Source organism: Vidua chalybeata, chromosome 21, assembly GCF_026979565.1.
Source record: "Vidua chalybeata isolate OUT-0048 chromosome 21, bVidCha1 merged haplotype, whole genome shotgun sequence".
Classification (NCBI taxonomy): Eukaryota; Metazoa; Chordata; class Aves; order Passeriformes; family Viduidae; genus Vidua; species Vidua chalybeata.
The window spans coordinates 9,703,566-9,721,617 of NC_071550.1; the positions used below are offsets into that span (position 1 = coordinate 9,703,566).

The window sequence follows — 18,052 nt, forward strand, 5'->3', positions numbered from 1 at the left end:
CTCGAGTGTCCGCCAAAAAATGCTGGGGAGCACCTGGGGAGGGCAGGGGCATCGATGGCACCAGGTCTCTGTCCCATGTGAGGACAAGGAGGACAGGACGATGGAAAACCTGCTTACGTTCCCAGGCCAAATATCCCCTTGAGCTGCTCCTGCCCCTGGTGTGGGGACTGTGTCCCCCCTCCCCACGGGGCTCTGGGGACCTCCAGCACCCCAAACTGGAGGACACAAGCTGCTGTGTCCTGTGGGGAGGGGACACACTGGGGGGGGACATGCAGGCACAGAGGTCATGGTTTTTGGGGGGGTTGTTTTTCCTGGGGGGCACTGCCGTGGTGTGGGGGCTGCATGGGGCAGTGCCATGGGGGGGTCCTGCAGGTGAGGGATGTGTGGGCTGTGTACATGGGGGAGCTGTGCCTTGGGGGGCACATGGGGGCATCAGGGCAGTGCAGTGGGGGGCAGCGCACAGGAGGGCCATGTGGGAGCAAACGGGGGCCACCTGCCCTGTCCCCCGTGTCCCTGCGGGTGCCGAGGCCGCGCCCCCCCCGGCTGGGCCCCGCGGGGAGGAAACGGATGCGGGGCCAGGATGGGGACGAGAGGTGCCACAGCCCCGTCCGGCGGCCACGGATGCAAATCCTGCACAAACACAGCCTCTCCCACACGGAGAGAGGTGAGAGAATGTCCCAGGGAGAGGGGGACGGCACCCTGAGCCGAGATTTTGGTACCAGCCTCTGACTGGTACCCCCTGCTTTGGGCACCCCTGGGTTTGGTACCCAGCAGGAGGCATCGCCAGAGCTTCGGTGGCACCACCTTATGTGACAATTTTAGGGTTTTCCTTCAAGGTTTTGCACATTGCCTGTTTAGCCAGAACATTTCTAGGGCTGAGGAGCAGCAGCTGCATCCCAAAAGTGGGCAAATCTCCCCCTGTGCACCCTGGGAAACCAGAATTAGGTGAATGAAGCACCCAGGGTCCCTTTGGGGAAGCTGTGAGGTGCTCAGAGCTCAGAATGGGTCCTGGATGAGACCCAGCAGCTCCAGGATGGAGTGTATCATACTTGCAGCACTGGCCTTGCACAGAAAAACTCTGCAAAAAAAGAGGAAAACTGGTAAAAAAAAAAAAAAAAAAAAATGAAAGCAGCTGAAGAGGTCACGGGCTTGGAGCCAGCAGGAAAATGGATGTAGATATCAGAAATATGGCCCACAGATGTAAAACCTGCAGTGGGCAGGGAGCCCTGAAACTAAAAGTGAGAGGCTGCAAGGGGAAATGGGGCTGGGGTTGGGACACAGAAACCCCCGAGGACCCCCACAGGCCCTGACCTTGGAGCCAGCCCCTCCTGCAGCCCCAGACAGGGAAGAATAAAAGAATATTATAAAATGATCTGATCCGTGGTGGGCAGGATCCACACAGGGGGTCAGCAGCCCCTGGCAGGGGTGCAGAATCCAGCCCTGGAGGGTCATTCCCAGACCTAAAGATCTTTTTTCCAAGCATGGATTTGTCCTTTTGCAGTGTGACCCCACAGCTCCACGGCCACATCAGCTCTGGATTGGGCTGGTGGGTGGATTTTTTCCCTTTTACATCACCTACCTCATGTTGATCTGCCCTGAATTGCTGCTGCTGATCCCTGGGCTCCCCCGGAAGCATCAGCCCTCCTGAATCCTACATCCAGTGTGAATTCCATGGATGCATTCTTGGGGCCATCAAGCCAGACCCCTCATTCTTAGCAAAAATTTCCAGCCTCTGTGAGCAGCTCTAACACGTCCTGGATAACCCAAACAGTTTATCCCTGGGCTGGGGAATGTCCCCCGCAGGGACGCCGCATCCTGCCTGGGTTATCGTGACCCTTCCAAACAGTTTATAAATAGACCAAGGTAAATGAGGGGGGTGCTCTGTGTCAGAGGACTTTTATCTCATTTCTTGTTTTCAAGCCATTCAAGGAGTGCTGGGTCAGATGATCACTCCTAAAACCCAAGTTGAATCTGCTGCTTCTTTCTCCTCCAGTTGAGCTCCATCCCTACCTCGCTGAAACAGGAAAAAGGGGTAGAAGTAAGAAAAATGGGTTTGGCATGGACCAAAGGGAAGGTCATGGCCCTGCCATGAGGTACCATGCAGGCCCAGCACCAGGCAGTGGAAGAGGGCAGGGACCAGCACTGCTACCCCTGGGAAGTTGTGGCTCACACTGCTTTGGAAAACAGAAGGGGTGCATCTGGAAAAAAAATGGAAAATTTGGGAAATAATATGGAAAATACGGAGAGCAGTGAGTGCCTGCAGCACTCCTCCTGTCACCAGCAGTGTCCCACCAGGGCCATTGATACCACCTTGTGTCACAGGTGGTGACTGGAGAAAATCACTGGTACACCTTCCCAAGGTCCACAGCAGGGTCTGTATCATCCTATCACCCACCAAGGGCTTTGTAAAACATTCCCAAAGAACTGGAGCCATTCCCAAGATCCAAGGAGTAAAGAAGTGTCCAAGGCAGGGTGGACGGGGCTTGGAGCAACCATGGGCTAGTGGAAGGTGTCCCTGCCCATGGGAGGGGGTGGAATGAGAGGAGCTTTAAGGTCCTTTGCAACCCAGGCCATTCCATGAGTCTATGGTTCTATGATTTCCTGTGCATTTTTGAGCTATAAATGCTCTTTTCTTTTTTTTCTTTCTTCTTTCTTTCTTTCTTTCTTTCTTCTTTCTTTCTTTCTTTCTTTCTTTCTTTCTTTCTTTCTTTCTCTTTCTTTCTTTCTTTCTTTCTTTTCTTTCTTTCTTTCTTTCTTCTTTCTTTCTTTCTTTCTTTCTTTCTTTCTTTCTTTCTTTCTTTCTTTCTTTCTTTCTTTCTTTCTTCTTTCTTTCTTTCTTTCTTTCTTTCTTTCTTTCTTTCTTTCTTTCTTTCTTTCTTTCTTTCTTTCTTTCTTTCTTTCTTTCTTCTTCTTCTTCTCTCTCTCTCTTTCCTTTCTTTCTCTTTTTCTTTTCTCTGGAGTGGGAGTGATTTGCAAAGGTGACAGCCCTGGGACAGGGACTGCCCTGGCCAGCAGACACAGCTCCAGCCTGAAGCAACAGGGCTGCACAGCAAGTAGCACAGGGAACAGCACAAAGCCCTTCCCCCCTCCCCTAGCTTCCTCTGTTCACTGTAAAAAAAATCACATTTCCAGCTTGTTTCAATTAACTTTAAGACTTTTATATTCCATGAAGGCTGAAGCAGTCATTAAACCAGAATTTTTCCTGTTGTAACACTTTGAAATAACCACACCACAGCTCAGCTGGTGGCTCTGGCTCTGCCAGGCCAGGACCTCCCATGAGCAGAGAGGTGACTCCAGGTCCCCTCAGCGGTGCCATTGCTCATCCTCTGGCTCAGGATGGACAAACTCATCACACCCCATGGATACAGCCCTTGGGGCAGCATGAGGGAGCTGGGAAAAGTCAGGATGGGAATGATGCCCATTCGCTGCCCTTCCAGGGCACAGCCATGGCTTTGGGAAGGGCTGGGAGTGCCCCTCATCTCATCCCAGAGTCTGGGGATGCTGCTGGGATGGGGTACAGGACACACTCAGTGCCCCACAGCCCCTGCACTGGGGGTGAGGAAGCACCAGAGAGCAATAAATCCACCTGCACAACACGAAAATAAATCAGTATTTTTGCATCCATGAGTAAAGCAGATGCACCCAAGGCCTTGAGTCACCCTGGGCCATGTCCCAGCAGTGGCTCTGGCTCTGTGGTGAGTGGGGACAGCCCTGCTGCCAGCTCTGCTCCAAACTGGCAGCTGCTTTGATCTCCCCACATCAAAAGGAGCCTCTTCCCTGCCCCGTCACAGCCAGAGCACAACCAGACACTCCATGGGACACTCTGTGGGATGGGACAGGCACTGACCCCACTGACCCTCACTGCCAGCCCTTCCACATCCTTCCATGTGCTCAGTGCTTTTTCGTGAAAACATAAAATATAATAAAGAAAAAAGAAAAAAGTGGAGAGAGGTGAGAGGAGAGAGAAGGGAAAAGTTCCTTGGGCACTCAGGCACGGATGTCCATCCCTTCCCTTCTGATGCCATCATGGATTTGTTGCCCTTTGGGTTTTTTTGGCTTATCCTGAAGTAATCACACACTGGGGTTTATTCAGTTATCACCAGATCCTCTTCAGCACAAGGAACCTTCACAACAGGATGCATCACGTTCCCAGTGCCACATCCCTGCCAGCCTGGAGCACAGTGGCCCAAGGGGATCAAGGAATTGTGCTTTATCCACAGAGGAAAACACCAACGTGCCCAAGGGGGACAGAACTGCTGCACCCTGCTGCCTGCAGTTGCAGGAGGGATGCCACAGGGACTGGTGGGCTTTAGGCACTGAAAAACAAGGTTCATTGTTAAACAGGGGGTGATTTCTATGTTCCACAGGTCTCTCACACACCTGGATGGAAGGCCACACTCACAGCTGCTCCTGTCTCTTACCTGTGGCTCTGTTAAGTCTCAATGCCAGCTGCCACAACACTCACAGGCTGGGATTGAAGATTCAGCAGAGAAGGAGAAAGTCTCCTTTGGCTATGGAAACTCACTGGGTGCTTCACAGAAAACATATTTTTAGTAAAAGCCAGATTTTCCCAGCATATTCCTCCTGATGAGCAAAACCCATGTGGAAAGCAGGACTGAGGGAGCCTGAACACCCTGGAGTGGGGATGTGATGCAATCCTGAAACTGCTCCATAGCTGGGTACAGTATTAACCAGGAGCTCTGGGATTATCCCATCCCATTTCCTCATGTGGTGCCAACAACTCTGAAGCTCCCCAGGACACTGACCCCAAGGGCAGCCCCATGGTGCTGGCACACAGACCTGTGCCAGGGCAAAGCAATCCCACCAGGGCCTGGATAATCCACTGGATCTCCTCCAGGACTAACCAGCTTGCCCTGAAGAACTGCTGCATCTCATCCATCTAAAGCATTCTTCATCCCACAATAAAATTATTCCACACAATTTAAGAGTCCCAAACAAGGGCACCCTGGAGTTGTTCCCTCCCTGTTAGAGACAGCACCAAGCCTTGTTTTTGGGCAGGGTCTCACTCATCACATCCAGCTGCAAGACACTGCCTTAGCCACACACAGAGCCCCAGACACCAGCTGGAGCCAAGAGCCCCCTCCCAAAACCTCCTGGGAGACCTAAGGAAAGGAGGATGGTGCCCAGCAGACTGGGGAGTTTCCTGCCTGCCCTTCCAGCATGGGGAGGTGCCAAGAGGAAAGAAGAGTTGGCACCATTGGAAAAAGGAGCCTACTGTTATTTATTAACCAGGGAGGTGGTCCCAGCTACTCAGGTAGGGGAGGAAGGAATGTGGGGAGCAGACCCAGACGTTGTGGGGTGTCCAGGCTGCTGCTGAACTGCCTCCATGTGGAAAGGGACCCCCGCTTGGGTACAGCAAACCCTCAGGGCAGAGAACCCCCCAGCAGGACACTGAGAGCTGGTGGCACTTTGGAGCAGAGCTCAGGCACAGGCAGGAGTGCCCAGGGGGGCAGGGACACTGCCAGGATCAGTTGCAGTTCTTGGGCAGGCGATAGACCCCCCCTGAGTAGATGAGCTGCTGGTCCCGGACCTTCTTCTGCAGGAATCCCTGCAGCTCCTGGATGTCGATCTCGGTAACCACGGGGCCAGTCATCACAAACATCTTGAGCATGCTGTGAATCCTCTCCAGGGACAGGCTCTCCAGGTTGGTCAGCATGGCCTGGATGTACGTCCAGAACAGCTGCAGAGGGACACAGTGAGTGACTGACATTACAGCATAAAGCAAATACCCCAAAAACAAGGCAGGGATGCAGCTGGCAGTAAGTTCTGCTCTCACAGCCATGAGCATGGGGTCTCTAAACAGGGCATATCCAAGAATAGCAGCAAAGTGCTGGGACATAGAGCCAGACAGTGAAATCTGACGTGCAGCACACACATGACCCTCTGTGGATGAACACCGGTATGACAATGCTGTGTTGCACAACACACAGGCACAAAGTGAGTCACAGGCAGGAAAGGCACTGGAAATGTCCAGGAACCACAACAGAGAGAAGGCAGAGATCCAGCTGTTAGTGCTGGGTAAGTCTTTTGGCCAGTCAGAAGTGCCAAAAAAGTGTTGCTCGGGTGTAGCCAAACAAGTTATGACTATTTTCAAATATGAAATCATGTCTCGGACGTTTTTCTTTTTTTAAACTGAAATAAACCAATTTTGAGATTTCCAAATAGTTCCCTGACTCAGCAGCTGGGCACTTGTCTGGAGGGAAGGCTGTGATCCAGCACCAAGAGATTAACCAAGAGATACCCACTTCAAAACCCAAATGTTTGTGCTGGACTCAGCCACTTGCAGTGGAAAATGTGAATCCACAGTGCAAATTGAATCCATCATCTTGATCAGATTCTCCAAACCCAAAATACAGGATGTTTGCATCACCACAGGGACAGGTACCTGCAGCTCCTCCTCCTTCTGGTCAGCCTGTGAGGCCATGGCAGAGTCCCCCTCCTCATCACTGTCAATCAGAACAACCTTCTCCACCTGGTCCTTCTGCTCCTCCTCAATGACGGTGAAGGTGCCCTCGGGCTCTTCCCGCAGGACTCCCTGCTGCAGCCACAGCGTCATCTTCCTCTTCAGTGAAGTCACAGGCACCTTGAGCACCTCACTCAGCTCTGTCAGTGTCCAGGTGCCTGCAGAGACCACGGGGATCAGAGAGGAGATGGAGAACAGGCACTTCCCACACCCAAGCCTGCCAGGATTTGGTGGGAAGCTGGGTAAGGCAGGGAGGCACTGCCAGGAGCAAGTAGAGGGGTGCAGAGCTGTGGCCCTGCTGGGTGCTGGAGACCCTGGGGGAGATCCAAACTCATGCACCACGGCTTGGTCCTCCTGCCAGAGCTCTCAGAGCCTCCAGCTACCCAAGGAACGTGGCTTTCCCAACCATGGAAGCACAGACAGGGGTTCCACAGCACTCACTCTTGGTCTGGAAGTGCAGGATGATGGCAGCGTGCACAGGAGACACAGACAGGGAGAGCGTGCGATCAGCCAGCTCCACATCCAGGCTCACCAGCCCCAGGTGGTACTTCCAGTTCAGGGTCCTCATGGCCTGGGAAAAGGGGGAAGCAGCTGCTCATAGCAGATCTCCCAGCAGGAACCACTAAGTGCTGGGTTACTGCAAACCCCACTGTAACAGTGTGGGCCAACCAGCAGCTAAAGGGGACTGCATAAAGCTTTCATAAGGAGGGTTAAGGTGGCCTCACCTTTAATTTCTCATACTTCTTGGAATATGCTTCCATGGCTTCCTTGACCTGCTCTGGAAGCTCCAGCTTCTCTTCTTTGAGTGGTGGCCAGAACTCACTGGACAGGATAATGGCCACGAGGCTGAAGGGAGGCCTCTCCTCCTCAGGAAGCTTCTCTTCCTCATCCCGAATGTTGGCGTTAATGCGCCGTGAATCGGCCATGTCCTGCAACAGGCACGGGAGGCTGAGGTGGCTCCTTCCCTTCAGAGCTAGTGCCAACCATTAGTGAAGGAGAGGCTTAAACAAGGTGAACAGCGTTCTCTCCAAACGACAATGGGGACACTGGAAAGGACATGATCATGTGTGTCTACTTGGAAGTCTGCTACATACTCAGAAGAATTTGTGAGGACGTTAGAGGAAGGGGTTACAACTCAACATTGCCTTCACTGAAGGCCCTCCACACCTGTGTTCTCCCTTGAGTGCTCCAAAAGAATCAAACTCTGGAGTCCCAACCCCAGAGGAGCTGGACATCTTCAATGCCAGGATAGTGCAGGAAGGGCAGGAGAGACAGCAGCACCAGAGTAACCACTCCCCAGAGGTGATAATCCAACCCACAGGGCTTAAAAACAGACATGATTTAAATGCACTTCTGCCTGTCACAAATCAGCCCCTCACTGGCATTCTGGAACCCTCTCTTTCCTAAAAGACCCTTTTTGGGTCACTCCTCAAGTCCCTCCCCTTCCCCAATGGGCTCAAACACCCAGGACTTGAATTAAAAAATAATAGGAGTTACTTTTAACATGACTTCACAGTAGTGCATCTGAGCTTCACCAAACCTCAGCTTCAGCAGTTCCACGTTACGGATTTCCCTGGAAAGAGACACAGCAGGTCAGGGATGGGGCCCTCTCATGGACAAACCTGGCTTGGCCTCCACCTCTCATCACAGAGGGAAAGAAATGAAGTCCCTGGCACAAGGTGCTCTTCCTAGGAAGCCTTGCAAGGCACAGTGTCTGCCCAGGATGGCTCCTGGTATCCAAGTGAGGAACAGCCACCTCCACTAGGTCAGCAGCTTTTTGAAGACAGAATCCCAGAATGGTTCAGGCTGGAAGGGACCACTGGAGCTCATCCAGTCCCACCTTCTTGCTCAAGCAGGGTCCCCTGGACAGTCACTCAGGGTTGTGTCCAGATGGGTTTGGAGTACCTCCAGGGAAGGGACCCCACAGCCTCTCTGGGCTCCTGTTCCACTACTCAGTCACTTCACAGCAAAGGAGTTCTTCCTCATGTTCAGGTGGAACTTTCTGTTTCAGAAACACATATCTTCCATCCCTTCCATTTGGGGGGGCCATCACAACATGTGGGATGGAGCTAAGAGCATGTCAGTGCCTCCAAATTCCTACAAGCTGCTCTATCAGCACAAGCCAAGAGCAAGACTGAGCATGCAATTCTAGAGGCAAACTCAAAACTGCAAAGGAAATAGCCAAAGGCACTCCTGGCTCCACAAACAGCTGTTGACAGGACTGAGTCGGAAGGCTCTACCCTTCAGACAGCAGGTAAAAGAAAACTTGGGTGATTTTGGCCACGGGTCTGGGCACTGGGGCCTCACCTCTCAGCACTGTAGTTGAACTGGTGCAGCAGCCGGTCAGCCAGCAGCGTGCGGTACTCGTTGATGAACAGGTCCTTGCTGCCGTAGATGCTCACCAGGAGGCTGATGATGTCTGAGGAGCGACGCTTGGAGCTTGATTTCCCTGGTGGAATCCAGCAGACAACAGTGTGAGATTAACAGGGACCTGCCCCAGCCCAGCCCAGCTCCAGAAGACCAGCAAATGAGCTGCTCAAGGCTACAGCCACCAGGGAAACCAGCCGGCTGCCAGGACTGCTGGGCTTGGCATCTCACCTGGATCTGCATCGACTGGGTCAGGAACCCAGTCCCCTGGCTCTGAGATGTCATCATCACTCTCCTGGCCGTTCTCCAGGGTCACTGGGTCAGCTTTGGAGAGCTCGTTTGCCAGGTCACCCGAGCCCTCAGCATCCCCCGTGAGACCAGCCACGATCTGCCGCACTGTGTCCTCCCGAGTCCTGCCAGCGGCAACGGAACCAGAGCAAGGGGGAAGGGGAAGAGTGAGTGAGGGAAGGGGAGGGAAAGGGGATGTGTCAGACTGCCCCACACACTTCCTACCTCAGATACTTCCTGATGGGCTCACAGGCGACCTCCAGGATAACCATGGAAGGGTCCAGCTCCCGCAGGGCCTTGATGGCCGAAATATACAGAGTGATGATGTCAGAGGTGTTGACTCCTACAGGAGAGGAGCAGAGGGAGTCAGAGTCCTGCAGCACAGGACTGGCTTGGATAGAAGGGGTTTGGATGGTCCAAGCCCTCTGTTCTATCTGTGGTGTGGGAGGAGGAGGGCTTGCTGCCCTACTGCCCAAGGCAATGGGGCAGATCACATCCATGCGCCTGAGAAACCAGTTCTGAGCATGAACGGAGGCTCAGAGCTGAGCCCTAACTTAGCCTTTACCTTTAAGAAGCCTTTGCCCACCTGGACCAAAGATAAACTTTGTGCTCCTGGCCATAGTGTAAACATGAGGCGAAAGGGGGCTGGGATGCCATCAGCAGCTGTTGCCATGCCCACTTGAACACAAAGAATGTGTGATGGGCACGGTGACTGCCCCTCATTCCTCAAAAAGGAACCCAAACCAGCTCCAAGTAGATCCCCACTCGTGCCAGACTCCTCACTGTGTCAGGACACAGACAAGGATGTAAAACCCACCAGGGTGCAGAAGTCTCATTTCCAGAGCACTTTTCAGGGAGCTGAGCAGCTGCTGCCTCTGGTTAGTCCTTTCCAGGCAGAACTTGAGGTCTTCCACAGCAGGCTTTGACTCTGGGAAATCTGCAAACCAAGCAGTGATCAGGAGCAGTGCCAGGCTCTGAGGGGAGGCAGGGGTAGGCAGTGTGGCACATCAGAGAGATCTGTCACCCATGCAGTCCCAGCTCAAGGGTGAAGCACCTCGGATGATGCTGAAGAGCTCCTCGATGCGCATGCTGGCGTAGATGCGGTAGAAGAACCTCTGGACGTGGCAGCGCCAGCGTTTCAGGGTGCTGCTGGCTTCTGGGGAGGACTGTGCCAAGGAGCCATCCTGCAGGAACACCCTGCTGAGCCACCCAATCACCTTCTCTATCCACTGCATGACAAGAGGGAGAGACAGATGTGAACACAGAGCTGGATGCACAGCCACATCCCAACCTACCCCAGGCAGCCACCACAGCCGGCAGAAAGGGGCAGCTGGACCAGGACAGTATCACCCCCAGCTGCTCCTCAAATGTGCCCCAGCCTGGGTTATAGCTGGGGAAAGCCCAGCTGAAAGAATTGGAACTTTAACTAAATATACAGGATATAGACTGTGCAGCTGGGTGTGAGAAGATAAGGGGTGACCACGAACTGTGTGCAGGCACTGGGCTCCAAAAAGGACAGGGTTTACTCCAAAACTTGCAGCCTATTTCATTCTTGCAGAGTTTTACCCCATTCTATACCTGCAGAACTGTCCCATTCATAAGAAAATGAGCAAATTGCCCATTACACCATCCTTGACCCAAAATTTCTATGGTTCCTGAAATCAGTGAAAAGCAAACAAGGTATCCCAAGAAGTCACAGATACCCAACACAACTCAGGCATTTGAAATCCAAATACCAGCCTTGTCACTGAATTATAAAATAAAAACCTTAACAGAGAGCATAAGAAGGTTATTTTTTTATATCTGAGCTTTAGTGAGAAATGTGTAATTGTAAAATTTCAAATGTACCCAATTACAATATCCAGATGTTTAATATAACTGCCTTTTTTCCCCCTCATCAATTAGCAAATATATGCTACTTTCTGGGATAGTATTTGAGTACCATTATACTAAAAGATATTCTACTGCCACTCTAATACTAGATATTAGTATTTTTTTAATAGATTCTGACAGCCTGAAACAAAAATGCTAAGTCAAGGTTTGGTTTGCTGATATTTATTTTTAATTACCTACTCGACTGAGGAAACACTGAAGAAATGCACAAGTTCTGCCAGGATAAACCTGAGTACTACAAACACCTGGGCAAAACTGTGGGGAAGCTGATAAAGAATTCCCCTAAAGGACAGAAGGACAGGACTATAACTGATGCAAAGCAAGACGATTTTAAGGAATTATTATCAAACCAACCCATTCTTCCCCTTGAGTTTATCTTCCCTGAGTGCTCCTGTTACAGCCTGATTGTGACCTGACACTCCAGGCAGCTGCTGCTTTGCTGGCAAAGAGGCTTTGTCCTCAGCACCTGTAATTTTCAGTGAGCTGTTTCTCACACTTCTCTATTTTAACCTTTAGATTTCCAGGCCTGTGCTTTTTTTTTTTTTCCCTTAAAATTACTTCTACCTAATCCTGACATGCTCCAACATTCTAAGGCCAAACAAGAGGTGGAAGCAAGGGCAGCATCTGATGAGCAGAATGCAGTTGTGTTTTCTGTAATGCCCTGAAAATATCCTTAAACAACCTCCAAGTCATCCAAAAGCATTTCACACGAGGTGCAGTGAAGAAAGTGTTGCATAACAACCAAAAGGAAGTAAACACAAAAAGATTCCTGATGTTTGCAGGCAACAAAAACAGTTGGCATGGCAAAGGGTGAGGGATCCAGGGTGTCTGGCTTGCATGGGAACCTGGCTACAGGCCTAGCTCTCCAGCACAGGCAAATGCAAGGTCATGGGCAAGGAGCACTGAGCTCAGGATTGTGTCCTGGAGGAGCCATAACCTGGAGAAGAACTTTATTTTAAAGTCATGGTGGGTAAACAGCTCAACACAAACTTAGTTGAAATAGCAGCAAAGCATCTGGATAGCTGCAAAGAAAGATTTTAATTCTCTCTGTGGCCACTGGTGAGATCAATACCAGAGTATCCTCCCTTATCCTTACTTCCAGTTTTACAAGGGAATGTGAAAGAGGACTGAAAACAGCCACAGAAATTCTAATTATGGGCTCACCTACACAGAGGGAGGACCCTCTGCAGGCCAGGTGGCACTTGTTGATCTTGTGGTTTGTAAACTGGAACCACAAAAATTCCTTCATTACTACAGACATCATGAGGTGAAATGTCACAGTCCTTCATGCACAGGTCAGAGCAAACCTTCCCCTCCAGCATCAGCTGAAATAGGAAGTTTTAGCCACCTCTTCTGCCAGGCATGGTGAAGTCATAACCCTGGACCAGGCGTTTTAAGTTGGAATGTGCTTTTAGCCTGAGCTGCTAAAAACCAACAACAGCTGCACATCCTTATCACTCTCTACCGCTCCCTGAAAGGTGGTTGTAGCCAGGTGAGGGTTGGTCTCTTTCACCAGGCAGCAACTGGCAGAACCAGAGGACTCAGTCTCAAGCTGTGCCAAAGGAAATTTAGGTTGGATATTAGAAAGTTTTTCACAGAAAGGGTGATAAAGTTCTGGAATGGCTGCCCAGGGAGGTGGTGGAGTCACCATCCCTGGGTGTGTTTAAAACAAGCCTGGATGTGGCACTGGGTGCCAGGGTTTAGCTGAGGGGTTGGGGATGGGTTGGACTCAATAATTTTTAAGGTCTCTTCCAGACCAGTGATTCTGTGAATTCTGTGATCTTCCAAGGAGGACTCTCACTGCCCCCACACCTGCCTTACCTCCTGGAACTCGTTGAGGAAGGAGTGCTCATACTCCCCACGGCAGCGCTGCTCCATCCTCTCCTCGATCATCCTGTGCAGGATGGTGGTGACAGCGTCAGCACTCACCCTCTCCAGCAAATTCAGGCGGCGGCTGCGGGCACAGGGACACCGTCAGGAGCGTGTAGGAGCAAAGGCACCAGCAAATCAAGAAAATCTGATACCTGAAGGCACCACCCTCCCTGTAAATTCCACAGAGGCAGGCCCAGCTCGGGCCACATGCTCTGACAGCCCACACAGATGCACTATGTATGCAACACATGGCACTACTGCTATCCCATCTTCCTTACAGACATTATATAAAGCCATCAAAAGCTTTTTCATTTAGAAGAGTTTCATAGAATCAGAGAATAGTTTGGAGTGGAAGAGATCTTAAAGATCACCTAGTCCAAACCCCTGACATGGGCAGGGACACCTTGCACTGGTTTGCTTCTTTGCGGTCAGAGGCCTCAGAGCAAGAGGAGGATATTCTTATATCCAGGGGAGGAACTTTCTGTCTAAAGATCTGCTCTTGTTCAACCACCAGTTGAAAGCAGAAAGTCCATGTTGAGTTCTCTACTCACCTCTATGAGACAGCCTGACCTCACACAGCTACTCCTGTTCTCAGGGATCAATAAAACCTGCTACTGCTCCCCATCCAGACACCCCTTGCTCCAAGTGACAGCCACTACCCCATGAGATACCTACAGAATGTCATTGAGCTGCTGGAACTGCTCCATGGCTTCAGGGCACCAGCACTGCTCCCTCTTGCTGCTGCAGCCTGCACAGAGCTGGCCCTCTCCTCCACCCTCCTCTGGGTCACTCTCCTGCTCAGTCTCACTCATGCTGCTCTCACACTCATTCATTCCATCTTCTCCTTTCTTCCACTGCCGCATGTATATCCTGAATGTGCGGCTGTAGAACTGCTGGATCATCTCCTGGAAGGATTTGGTCGTGGAGAAGAAGAGGATAGCTTTGAACATGGTGTAGACCTTCTCCTGCAGCGTCTGAGCGCCTGTGCCCAGGAGCAGGCCTGCCTTGGTCCACTGCTCCAGGAGCTCCAGGCTGTTCAGGTAGGGCTCCAGGTGGCACCTGAGCCGACTGAAGGCGTCCAGAAGCAGTGCAGCGCACTGGGGCTCCTCGGCTGTGTTCTCATACTGGCCAATGCAGTTCCAGAACTCGGGGCCAATGTTCACCTGCAGGTCAGTCTGCAGCACCTCGATGAACCACTCCTCCACAATGGAGTGCAAGTCGTAGCACTGCAGCACGTCCAGGGCTGCCCGGAGCTCGGCATCCTGCAGCGGCCCTGCAGCTTTGGGCCTCGGGGCTGCCTGGAAAGTGGAGGGAACAGCAGCTAAGCATTTGGTGCAGCACATAGGGACTCTGCTGTCAAACTGCACTGGGGGGATGCTGCTCCTCCGTGGCGATCTGCCGGGGTCTCAGCACACCGCTGGATGCCCAGGGCTCACACCGCACACATCACTGCTGTCCCTGCTGGTGGCTGCTGCAGGACACAGGTGCTGGTGGAAATGCTGCGAGCCACCCTTGGCTGCCCAAAATGCCGGGCTCTGGAGCAAAACCCTTCCTTGGCCGCCAGCTCCCTCAGACGGAGCAGGAGCACAGCCCCAGCACGGCCGGGCAAGCTGTGGCCTTTTGGTCCCGCTCCTGGTTGGGGTGACAGAGAGAGAGGGCGGCTGGGCCCGCGGCCCTTCCCTGACAGCCCCCAGCATCTCCGCACACCCACGAGCCCCTTCCCCTCCTCCCCGCCCCGGCAGCTCCGGCCGTTCCTCACCCGGCCCCGGCCTTTCCTCCCTCAGCCCCGACCGTTTTCCCCCCGGCCCCGGCCTTTCCTCCCTCAGCCCCGACCGTTTTCCCCCCGGCCCCGGCCGTTCCTCCCTCAGCTCCGGCCGTTTCTCCCCGGCCCCGGCCGTTCCTCCCTCAGCTCCGGCCGTTTCTCCCCGGCCCCAGCAGCTCCCACCCGCCCCGCGGACCCAGAGCCGGAGAGGCCCGGCCGGGGAGGAGCCGAGGCCGGAGCATCCCGGGGGCGGCGGGTCGGGCCTGCCCCGGGCCCGGCGGAGCGCAGCGATCCCCGCGGGGTCCCCGCTCACCAGCCCCAGCGCGGCGGGCGGCACCAGCGCCGTGCTGAGCGTGTGCCAGGCGGCCGAGAGCTCCATTCGGGCCGCAGGAAGGGGCGGAGCGGCGCCGGCCGCCGAGATGAGCGGCACCGGAGCCGCGCTGCAGGGGCACCACGCGGCGCTGCGGGAGGGTGAGCGGGGCCGGGGGGCGAGCGGGGCCGGGGCAGGAGCCGGGCAGGGTGCGCGGGCCCGTCTGACGGTGCCGCCCCGCTGTGACGGTGCCGCCCCGCAGGGCTGTCAGAGCTGCGCGCCCGGCGTGACGAGCTGAGCGGGCGGATCCGGGCCGAGGAGGCGGAGCGGGACCGGCTGCAGGCGCGGATCGCGACGCTCTCCCGGCGCTTGTCTGACACCAGCGAGAACCTGGCGGGGCTCCGGTCCACCCGAGCCCACATCGACCGCACCATCGCCGAGATGGACATAGCCTCCGGGCAGGTACTGACAGCGAGCAGCGCTGAGGGCGCTTGGTGTGTTCTTGAGGCTGGAGGAGAGGAGGGGACATCGCCCTGTGCAGCTTCCTCCTGAGAGGAGGAGGAGGGACGGCAGCGATCTCTGCTGTCTCTGACCAGGGACAGGACTCGAGGGAATCACTGAATCAGAATAACCAGAGGTGGACAAGGATCATCCAGTGCAGCCCCTGTCCCTGCCCAGACCCCCCAACAACCCCACCCTGGGCATCCCTGGCAGCGCTGGCCGAACGCTCCTGGAGCTCTGGCAGCCTCGGGGCCGTGCCCATTCCCTGGGGAGCCTGGGCAGTGCCAGCACCCTCTGGGGGAAGAACCTTTCCCTAACGGTGTGTCAGGGGAGGTTTGGCATATACATACATATATATATATATATATATATATATATATCTGTATGTATGTACATATGTGTGAACTCAGTCTGTATTTACCTGAAGGTAGGTTGGGAGCACCTCGATGACCCACCACCCCTCCCTGGGTCATAGCACTGCAGCCAAAACAACTTCCCAGGCCTGGGATGCAGCTCTGGCAAACGGACCCCATCATGAGAGGGTTGGGTTGAGGATTGTTTTGGTGCTGCCTGGGCTTGGGCAAACTTTATTGTCCAAATACATCAAAAATGGCTTTTGGAACAGACCCCTAAAAATTACCATGTCAGACCCAAGGTCTGGGGGAAAAGAGGAAACCAGAGACATGACACTGACCCACAATCCTACTAATTCAGGCAGAGAACAATGGTGATGATGGAGTTGTTGGCCTGCCACTCTTCCAGCCCAATATTTAGTGCAGTTTCTTTCATTTTTAATGGAACTGTGTCATTAAAAGAGTCAAATTGTTGGGGTAGTAAAGGGTGGGAAGGAGGCAAACAGCACGAGGGTTGGCACTGTCATTTTGGTTCCTGAGACAGCTCTACTCATTCCCCTTCCCTGTGTGTGTTACTGCCACTGCCAGGCAGGGCTTGATCCCCACAGACAGGGCCACAGCTGGTCATGTCTGTATTACACACCAACAGCTTTTATTTCTTTAAAAAAGGATCCTCCCAGCCTCTTTTCAGATAAGTGACAATCTTCCTTCTCTTGGTGACCAGGCAGAGTTTGTGTCAGAAACACTATTTCCCCTATTCCCTGCTGCCTAAATTCTCCTCCCATTTGCATTTTGAATGTGACCAACTACTGTGTCAGCTCCTTTTCCTCTCCCAAAGTCAGTGCTTTCCCCTGGCAATCAGTTTTCAGATGAGGCTGGAGATATTTCTTCAACCTCCTTCAAGAACTGATGGTTTGAAGAGAAAGGGGAAACTCACATAAAAAAATTTAAAAGCTTAAAAACTATGTTGTAAGGTACACAAACAGCCCCTTTCAAAAGAAACCTTACCTGAGATCCAAGTCATACCCCCAGCCTACAGATGAATTCCTGTTTATTGAAATGAACTGACACTCACAGGAGGTAGAAAGAGGTGGTGAGGAGGAGATGCTGGTGTCCTACAGACAGAAAGTAACAGAGTTCCTTTCCTGGTTTGTCACTCTGCCTTCTGCCAGCCCCCACAGGATTTCACCTTCTTCCAGCACCTCATCCTGTGGGGCACTCCCTCAGCTCCTCTCTGATCACTTGGTGATTTCCAAGAACTCACAGGAACATAAATTATTTTTGGGACTATAACCATCACATTTGGTTACAATTGTCCACTGTGTTACAATTTTTAACTGGTGAGGTGGACAGGCAGCAAGGTCTCCTAAATATGTTGTAGCCTAGAGCATAGGAAGTAGGGATGTTACATGATGTACACTGTGAGCAAAAAAATAGGAGAAAATTAACAACAGATCCAGTCTGACATAAGGTCACTGTAGATTTGAGTTAGTCTTGAAGCCGCAAACCCAAAACATGCAGTTTTAATAGTGGAAGAGTTGAAACTGAGTCAGCTAAGCACAATTTAATACTGGTCTAAAAAGCCCTGATACCAAATCTCCCTTAAAAAAAAACCCACCCAACCAACCAAAAAACACCAAACCAACCAAAAACCCCCTAGTCTGCTTCAGGAAGTTCTCTGCCTTGTGCTCCAAGGCAGATAAATTGCTTAAGGCCTTTCATGTTCAGAATATGAACACAAACCAGAGAAATTCTCCCACAGATACTCCCACACTGAGACAGAATAACAAATCACCAGGAATTAGAGGCTGAAAGACTGGATAGCCCCTCTTGCTGTAAGGCAGATCAGCTGAATTGGAAGGGAATTCATAAGAGAAACAGTTTATGTAAAAATAAGCTATTTTTATTTCTTTCCCAGATACTGGACAATTCTCAGACATTGCTTGATGTCCTGAAGAAGGAGATGGGGGATCTTGGTAAAGCCATTGATCCACAAAACACTTCATTAGGACAACGAATACGTCGACAAAAGCATTCCTAAACTTCTTCTTCAGCCTGGAATGTCCCGTTGGCCAGAGAGCTGCTTTGTGGTCCAAGGATGCCACATTTAATAAAAGCCTGTTTTGCAGAAGTGAATTTTCCTTTCAGATGTGCTTTGGTATTAGTCAGAGACCCACTAAAGCAGATCCTCCAACGCTACAGATCAGGGTAGGCGTTTACAC

General features: G+C 52.4%; 2 protein-coding genes across 2 annotated transcripts; one reads left to right on the forward strand and one right to left on the reverse strand.

Annotated features, from left to right (window-relative positions):
- Nucleotides 1-5,223: 5,223 nt before the first annotated feature.
- Nucleotides 5,224-15,062, reverse strand: ANAPC2 (anaphase promoting complex subunit 2). Its single transcript, XM_053961926.1, has 13 exons — nucleotides 14,980-15,062; nucleotides 13,580-14,202; nucleotides 12,854-12,986; nucleotides 10,194-10,368; nucleotides 9,957-10,076; nucleotides 9,365-9,482; nucleotides 9,083-9,264; nucleotides 8,792-8,933; nucleotides 7,982-8,057; nucleotides 7,210-7,413; nucleotides 6,926-7,055; nucleotides 6,407-6,642; nucleotides 5,224-5,701 (listed from the first exon to the last, which is right to left on the reverse strand). The coding sequence occupies exons 1-13, from the start codon at nucleotides 15,043-15,045 to the stop codon at nucleotides 5,489-5,491; spliced, it is 2,418 nt and encodes an 805-aa protein (XP_053817901.1). The 5' UTR covers nucleotides 15,046-15,062; the 3' UTR covers nucleotides 5,224-5,488.
- SSNA1 (SS nuclear autoantigen 1) lies at nucleotides 15,055-17,966 on the forward strand. The gene is made up of 3 exons (XM_053961927.1): nucleotides 15,055-15,137; nucleotides 15,239-15,438; nucleotides 17,749-17,966. The coding sequence occupies exons 1-3, from the start codon at nucleotides 15,086-15,088 to the stop codon at nucleotides 17,869-17,871; spliced, it is 375 nt and encodes a 124-aa protein (XP_053817902.1). The 5' UTR covers nucleotides 15,055-15,085; the 3' UTR covers nucleotides 17,872-17,966.
- Nucleotides 17,967-18,052: the final 86 nt, after the last annotated feature.